Raw genomic sequence first — 8,743 nt, 5'->3', positions numbered from 1 at the left:
TCCACTAAATCAAAGATAGAGGGCTTAGTAATAATCAAAAGGATTTTATAAAAATATTTTATTATATAATTTAACTTACAAGATAAAATGTTTTTGGTATAATTAATAATGATGTAGGGTGTACATCATACACGATGAAGAATATGGTTAAAAGTATGTGGGTTTTGATTAGGTGGATACTCTAGAAATACATTCATTAAACAAAATTAAATTAATTTAAAATTATTTACCACATAATCCTTTCCAAGTTTTTGAAAAATTAAGCTTATAATTATGACACGATGGATATGAAACTTCATATGGGGTTCTTAACAAGATATTACCTCTAAAAAAATTTTTTTTTAATTATTTATACATTTTAATTTTAATTTTTCTTACCCAGGACCATAATTGCAAACATAATTCTTTGTATATCCTTGACTCGGATTAAAATACAAAGCATATCCGCAACCGATTAAATAAGTTTTACCCCAAATCATCTATAAAATATGTTATTATTATCTAAATTATTTTTATTGTATGTATTAAAACCTGGGTATAATGCCCATTTCTTGGATTACTAAAAATCTGTCCATATTTATACGATCGCACCTCAGAGAACCATCCATTTATCACTTTATCGAAGTCTGGTTGCAGATCTCGTAGGGTTTCCGGTTTCTGAGATGTCCAATACGTGGCGATATTCTGTCCAACGAGGAACCTCACTGAGGAGAGAACCAAAACGGGAAACTCGTTATCAAATCAATTCGGTTGAATTAGCGAACCTAATCAACATCAGGCGCGCGAACTAATCGCGAAATTATATTAATTCCGGTTCTACACCCCACGTGTATAGTTACTATACGTGTTAGTATATAGGTGTCGGGGCCAATCGCAATAATTCAACAAGTTCTGGAGTTCTAAAACAGTAACGGCTGTTGCGCTTCATACCCAAGTTAACATCGACGCATCCGAGCTTTGAGACTTTGATTAAAGTGGGGCAACAGTCGACTTCTACTTACTCGTCTTTCGTTGTGGGTCGTGATCCTCGGATGTACACGAAGATGCCCATCTTTGTGCTCGAACTGCTAACTCCTCATCCCATTTCTAAACGAATGATTACTTTAGTTTTTTTTTTGTTTACTTTTAGATTCTTTTTTATACAATTTCTAACATATCTCCGGCTGGTGGTTGACCAATAACTTGTCCATAAGCAATCGATTGTCTTTTGGAATTATGTAAATCTAAGATTCTTTGTTTTAGTTCGGGTGTGATTTTTTGGGTACCTATTTAATATGTAAAGTGTTATCTAAATATCAAAGAAGATTTTGACGAAGGAATTTTTGCACAATTACTTACTTAATACAGCTCGTTGACATGATTCCAAAGATGAAATTAAAATGTTGATTGTAAATGTAAGAATTAATGATCGCATTTTACTGGAAAAGAAAAAAAAAACCTAAAATAAGATAGATTTGACTGTGGGGTAAAAGCTCAGGTAAATGGAAATAAAAAGGGACAGAGACCTTCTGGTGAACGTATCTTTAAATTCTGCAGTAGTACCGAATGATTTTCAATTAACCTCGCACGTGTTCCAACGAAATTTCTTTTCTGCCGTCATCCAGATGTCGTCGACCGATGTTTCCATTCGCCGTACAAAAGAAGAACACGTTTATATAATCCCGTAAAAATTAAATCTAAACTATTCTCGAATAGCGATGGATTTTTTCATCAAAATCTTTTGAGAATACATCCAAATACATTCGGGTGGGAGCGTTGACGACTATCTCGGGCAGTCGTGCTGCTACAAAAGTCAATATTCCAGACACGATTCTCTCTCTTAACCATATTACGTTGCGAAAATTGAATCTAGTAACGATAGCGGCGGTCTCGTTCCGGCGATGGCCGTCGCAACGTCGACGAATACGGCAAACTAAGCAGCATCAGAAGACCCAAGACAGAGATAAATAATTTACAAACGTCAAAGAGTAGTTGATATGAGAGGAACAAGGCTTACTTAGAATTGATCAAATTCAATAATAAACTGATTGGTTAAAAGGATTTTAAAAAATTCAATATTTTTTGTTCTGGTGAAATGTTAATGTGTAGTTTTGACTACCAGATTATCACAACGTTTCCATCTACAGCGATAATTAACCGGTCATGCAAATCGACTATGAAATGAGGTGATTTAAATTACAATGGGGAGGAAGATATTTCATTGGTGGTAGTAAATTTTACGAGAAAATAAAAAGATTAACTTTTTTTTTATTTTTACGAATTAATGTTTATAAATTAAAACTTACCTTCTTTTCTATTCCATATGAATTAAGTAAATTTGCATAAGAGAACGTTGTCGTCGTTTTGTCTGCGAAGATAAACTTAATAGAAAATCGGAGTTAATTCCCACTTTATATATCAAGTCGACCGGTGTCAAGGCCAAGGAGATTCTCAGATTCTAGTGTGTCACATCTACCACCAAAGATAATAATGACTTTTTATTGATCAAAGTTAAATACATCATCTCCGGTTTAGATCGTTGTTGTGTAAATAGTAAATATTAACAAAAAATATTTTTATTTGTTGTTCGTGTGGGTAAATGTTGACAAAAATTTTCTAAGAAAATATTATCTCAATCGATTAAGGTGTCGTTGCTGTCCAATGCAGTATATATGGTTTCCTTCCATAAATGACTAAATCGTTGACATTGTAAACCCACCGTTAGAAGCGGAGTCGGTTTCTCAACCTTTCCTATTAAAAATTCAAGATGCAGCCTCTCTTTCTGCTTAACTCACAATGCACACTTCAAATAATATTCAATTTGAGATGAATACCAAGTTTTTAACCTCGATCGTTTATTCCATTGTATTTATTTTTTTTTATAAGAAATTGAAAATGATATTTGTGAATATCCTTAAATTATCCACTTTTAAGATTAATTTGGTATATACATCATCGTTTAACTCCTTTAAATACGGGACAAATTTTTAAAGTGTTACTATTTTATCGAAATTTCGAAGAAATTAACCTTTAGATTTTCAATATTTTCTCAAAAACCATCATATTAACATGAGGATATTTTTCCATATTGTTAAATTATGTACTTTTAGGATTAATTTGATACAAGAGTCATCGCTTTATTCCTATAAATAAGGTTGGAACAATTTTTTGAAGTTTTAATATTTTACGACACTTTCATTTTACCCAAAAAGTTATCTTCGCTATTTTCAATATTTTCTCAAAAATCATCATATTAACATAGAGATATTTTTCAATATTCTTAAATTATGCACTTTTATAATTAATTTGATATAAGAGTTATCTCTTTATTCCTCTTATTAAGGTTGGGACAATTTTTTGAAATTTTAATATTTTATGGTACTTGCAATTTTTTGGGACTTTGTATAAGTGGATAGAGATTCTACAATTTAAATAAAAGTGCAAGAATTATTTCTTGTAATCCTAAAAAAGGAAAGAATTCTGGAAAAAATTAAAAACGGGTACGTAGTCGAGAGGTATCTTAAACAAGTTTTAAAGCTTTACATAACCGTATTTCCGTTCAAACGTCTAACAGGTCTTTACAAAGAATTTAACCTGAAACGAGATCCGAAACAAGATGTTAAACTGTCTCTTTACCAGACACAAACGAAACCTGTAAATATTTGCGATACTCGTCTACAAAAGGGATGGTGTTTTTCAAAAGGACCAAAGCAGCTCGTTAGAGACTTGTGCAGAAACCCGGAAACAAATTGCCACTTGTGACGAGGTGTGTGTATTTCTTTTTTTGTAACATTTTAAAACAATTTTTCATTCTTATTTTATGAAATAAAATTACAAAAGTTTTAAAATTGAACGAAACCAAAAAAGTTGTATTTACACGTTTTGTTTCTTTTTGCAATCGGGATCGCGTCTTCGAGCTTTGAGTTAAGTCGAGCTTTCACGTTTCGTTCTGTTCATAATTTCACACCTTCGTGTTACTTGCGTCGTTTCGATGCCAGTCACGATTTCATTTTTCCCACTACCCGCTCTTCCGGTGCAAAAGCGCTTTTTGTTAACGTGTAGCGTGTGTGTGTGTGTGTGTAACTTGTGCAGTATAAAGTTATAAAGTTATTTTTTTATTTAATTTTTTTGTGCCTCAAAAAAAAAAATAAATAAATAAAGTTAACATATTCGGAAAGAATCGCGTGACGCGTTTCAACGAAACCAGATTACAACTTTTATATGCATAATACTAATCGTTTAAACACGACCACCAGTCAGATGACGTAATGAAACCTTTAACCGTATAATAATTACATGTATACGTTGATGCTGAAATTACTGTTTGCGAAACGTGATTAATTTTGAGTTAGGAGTAGGTTATATTTCCTGCAAATGGGGGAATTGACCCTTTATGGTACCCGAACAAATCCATATTATGGAAGTTTGAGGTTACTAACGGGGTTAAATAATTATTTTGTGGGTTTCCTTTAATCAACATAAACAATTATTTTACCCAATATGAACTAAACTAACAAAATTATAAAATCGATCATTGTTTATAATTAACCACCACCAATTCATTATAGTGCGTATTGATTTTATTTATAGCTATAATTTCCAATGGAAAATGTTGAAAGGAAGACTTTAGAGAAACAGAAAGTCTGTCAGAGACATTTGAATTGTTAATAGAAACGGATTTAGTGAAATATCGATCTCCATTTACAGCGACGATTGAATTACGGTGGCTTACCGGGCGCGCATTTGGAAGTAAAATAGAGCAGGTCCTCATTAAGGGGACCCTCAGGTGTCCACGCTATATCGACTTTATATTCCAAAATCCAGTTTTAGATTAATCAATTCCTTAATTATTAATTATTAAATTCTTTAAATTTTGTATTTACTTTTATAACCTAGTTTGGTTAGTTTGGTTTCTACTCAACTTGAAATTAAAGGGCTAATTTGAAGCTAATACTTCAAATTACAAAGGAAGGTTGGATTATTTAACCCGATCTTCGACGTAGTTTCAAGTTAAACTTCGTCAACCACCTACCAAGAGTTTAGAAAACTTCCTCCACTACTAATAAATAGAGAGAGAGAAAGAAATCGTTAAAATATCAAGGTTTACATCGACCATTTTATTATCATCATTTACATTTTGCGCATCTCCATTTAATTTATTATTTTTCGATGTAATTACAACGTTAAAACACTCCTTATTGACCTTAACTAATAAGGTTTTTAACATTTTATTTTTTTTTGTATTAACTTCTCAATGTTAGAAGAATTTTATTTCATCAGACATCATATGTGATTTAATTACTGCATGGTTTAGGAATTAAACAGAAGTTCCGCGGGGCGATCCCCAAGGAGTATTTTCGAACTTCCTCTCCCTGAAAGATAACGGTACTTTTCTAAAAACTTTCGTCGAGAAATCGAACGCGGCTAAGTATTGATTGATACGAAAACGTATAGTATTTCAAAACGTGTCCTCACAACGAACTACAAGAAAAAAGAAAAAACCTTGAACTTTTTAAAATTAATTAATCGACCGTTTGAGTGAATACGCTTTTTGGCGTTCGGGAAAAAAAGAGAAATAAGTGTTGTGGGCGTGTGTAATGGCTATAAATTTCGGGGTCGGTAACGTTTCTGCATCATCAATGAACGACGATGTGAAATTGTATCGTTGTAAATCATGCCGGATGTACATTCGTATCCACTGCATGTTTGTATTTTTAGATAGGCGGAGAGTGAGCGAAATTATGTATCGATTGAAGTTGGAAAAGTTAAAATAGTATTTATCTTTCATGTCACGAATTTACACACAGCTCGAAAACCCCTGTTAACTAAAAATATAACCTCTATTATTGTAGCAAAATGTAACAAAATTGTTTTGAAGAATTTTGACTGCATTAAAGATTATAAGTACCATCATAAAACCATCATATCAACATACTGATATTTTTCAATATTCTTAAATTATATACTTTTAGGATTAATTTGGTATAAAAGTTATCGCTTTATTCCTATAAATAAGGTTGGAACAATTTTCCAACCTTATTTGGAAAATAAGTAGTGTTTGGACCTATAGCTTCTCAATAGTGTTTAGATCTAGGCTTGAACTTTGCAACATGACAGCTCTATTCCATAACGTAGAAAGCACATTGTTATCTGTAATTGTAATCTCAATGCTCCCAATCCATACAAAGAAAAACAACTTTACTGTTGGCACAATGCTCAGTTCAGCTTAGTAATCAAAGATATATTAGTGGTATTCAAATAGTACTCCCGAATGTCTAATGAAACTATATATGTGGTTCATCTGTTGGGTTAGGCAACATTCACCGGACTCTCTCTTCCAGTTTTGTGGGTCTGCCGACTCAGAATTCTGACGGAAATCTGGACCGCAGATGGTGGCATTTGCATGAGTGTCTAAATACTCATTGGTAGAGAGTGCATTTCAATACCATGAAATGGGCAATTGAGGCTTAATTATTTATATTTACCATTATTTTAAAAGAAAAGTCTTTAGATACAGGAATATACAACTTTATTTCAGATATAGAATAGAACAAAAAAAAACAATAACAAGTATTTATGTAATAACAGAGAGTTTTTAATACATAACTAAAGCAAAACGGGAAAAGTTTTCAATGGAAATTTTATTTATAATAAAAAAGAATATTTTTTATATTAATTTTTTACTCGCATTTTTTAATCTTCGTTTTTTTTTTAAATATAATTTTTTCTCGGTATTTTTTTTTCGGTGTGTGTGTATAAGATAGGCCTACGTATAACGTTACATCTTCATTTATTTAAGCTACATATATGCTTTTCGCAGCTAGTAAATTTATTTATAACCGCTATAGTATCGTCCCGTAATACTAATTAGTATTGACTTCATAGAGTGGGTAATCGAAACGATAAGCCCAAAAAAAAGAAAAGTTTTCGAACCGGGAGCGCGCGTTCTCCTCCCGATTCATATTTTTTTTTATCCCGGTGTCAACAGCCATTTTACAGTTATGTTTTACATATATAGTTTTTTTTCATCATCATTATATATTTATCATATTATCATTATTATTTAATAATAATTATACACTTTTTTGTCGTACCTAACTATACAATATCTAAGGCTTACGGTCTAAGTGCACACCTGCACGTCTACGTACCTAATATATATCACATCGAAATGCAAACATATTTAAGCGGCAACACTTAGGTCACAGTGCGTTCAGAATGGAATAACAGAATATTTTTTATATAAAAAAAAGATAAAATAGTTCCTACATATTTTTTTACATAAATTTGGGTGTAGTTTTAATGTTATTGATTTAAATATTTTTTTGGTAACTATTTGAATAAAATACACCCAACTTCATGTTTGTAATATTTAATATATCTCTCTTTAAATAATAAATAAATGTTTCTTATAGAATCTAATACAACTGTTTTCTCGTATGATATGTCTTCTTTTAATGTATATTTTTAGAAAATACATTTTAAGAATATTTTTTATAATAATAATATATATCAAACACGTCAATTCATAATAGTAATAATAATAATTTATAATGATCGTAATAATTTCGTTTACACATTATTTTAACGTTATCTCTTTTTTCTCATTATTTATTTATAGTTATTGGACAGGACAGCTCAAGTTTTTATTCATCATCTCACGTGTATATATTTATATGTGCAGATATGTGTGTATATATATAATAGTATATGTTTCATTTTTTTTTTTGAATATATTGATTGTAATAACATTTCCCTTTTTTATGTACACGTTATAAGCTCGAAGAGATATGCATTTGATCTAATGTTAAGTCAAAAAAATTTATTGTATTTACCTTTTCCCTCAAAAACGATATTTCTTCGTACCTACTTTACTATTATTATTATACCGGGTGAATTCTGAGAGTTAAAAGGTTTTAAATTGATCAAAAATTTAATTGGAATTAGGAGAATATCAACAGTAGCGCCTCAGTCGTACGTGACCTTCAAGAATCGGCCATCTAATGACTTAAAACAGCAGACTACTTTACATAGTCAGTAAATTGGCGTTAAGGTATCTTAATAAGAATCAAAAATGCTTTAATTTGATACCAAACATGATATATTTGGGTTAAAAAATAAAAAAGCTAGAAACTGTCAAAATGAAATATAACGATTTTTTGGTAAATATTGAAATGACCTTAATAAGAATCAAAAATGCTTTAATTTGACTCCAAACATGATATATTTGCGTTAAAAAATAAAAAAATTAGGTTATAAACTGTCAAATGTCAAATAATCGCAATTTTTTTTGTTAAAAATGAGATATCTCGATAACGGTTGGAGATTAATAAGTCGAGTTTAGGTTCACTTTAAAGGATTTTTAATTTTCTGTCCATTAATGTTAAAAAAAGAACAGCTTTATAACTAAAAAATTTTCTGAATTGATTCTTATTAAGAAACAGATATCACTTCATCACTATACAGGCAGCCTAATGATATATTTCGCTTCCTATAACGTACAAACTTTACGGAAAATTTTGTTTAATGACTTAGTAAATTTGATTGAATCAATAATACTTCAAGGTTAAACACTATTGTCGACATTTAAGGTTCTTTAATAATAACAGAAGAAGTAGAGTAAATTAATAATTTAGTAATAGTTTAGTACAAGTTCCCCCCAATCAACTTAAAAACGTTTTATTCTCATAAATCACCCTGCACTTAATCCTTTTTTTTCTTTTCGCGTTCTTTTTAATCAGGCCTTATAAACTACTTGCTCAGA

The 8,743-nt window shown here is 30.8% G+C and overlaps 1 protein-coding gene across 3 annotated transcripts; it reads right to left on the bottom strand.

Annotated features, from left to right (window-relative positions):
- Positions 1-41: 41 nt before the first annotated feature.
- LOC111428282 (salivary antigen-5-like) lies at positions 42-2,385 on the bottom strand. Of its 3 annotated transcripts, none has more exons than XM_023063741.2 (8): positions 2,286-2,385; positions 1,339-1,418; positions 1,144-1,265; positions 1,002-1,086; positions 532-704; positions 379-479; positions 231-325; positions 42-181 (listed from the first exon to the last, which is right to left on the bottom strand). In XM_023063741.2, exons 2-8 carry the CDS (start codon positions 1,412-1,414, stop codon positions 126-128), a joined length of 708 nt encoding a protein of 235 aa, XP_022919509.1. In that variant the 5' UTR covers positions 1,415-1,418; positions 2,286-2,385; the 3' UTR covers positions 42-125. The 3 variants fall into 3 exon arrangements, with proteins under 3 accessions (XP_022919509.1, XP_022919510.1, XP_071055296.1); XM_023063742.2 differs by having other exon boundaries at positions 234-325; XM_071199195.1 differs by lacking the exon at positions 2,286-2,385 and adding an exon at positions 1,506-2,218.
- Positions 2,386-8,743: the final 6,358 nt, after the last annotated feature.

The sequence above is a fragment of the Onthophagus taurus genome, chromosome 10, assembly GCF_036711975.1.
Source record: "Onthophagus taurus isolate NC chromosome 10, IU_Otau_3.0, whole genome shotgun sequence".
NCBI lineage: Eukaryota > Metazoa > Arthropoda > Insecta > Coleoptera > Scarabaeidae > Onthophagus > Onthophagus taurus.
The sequence above is the reverse complement of the archived record's forward strand: the minus strand, read 5'-3'. Positions and strand labels throughout refer to the sequence as shown.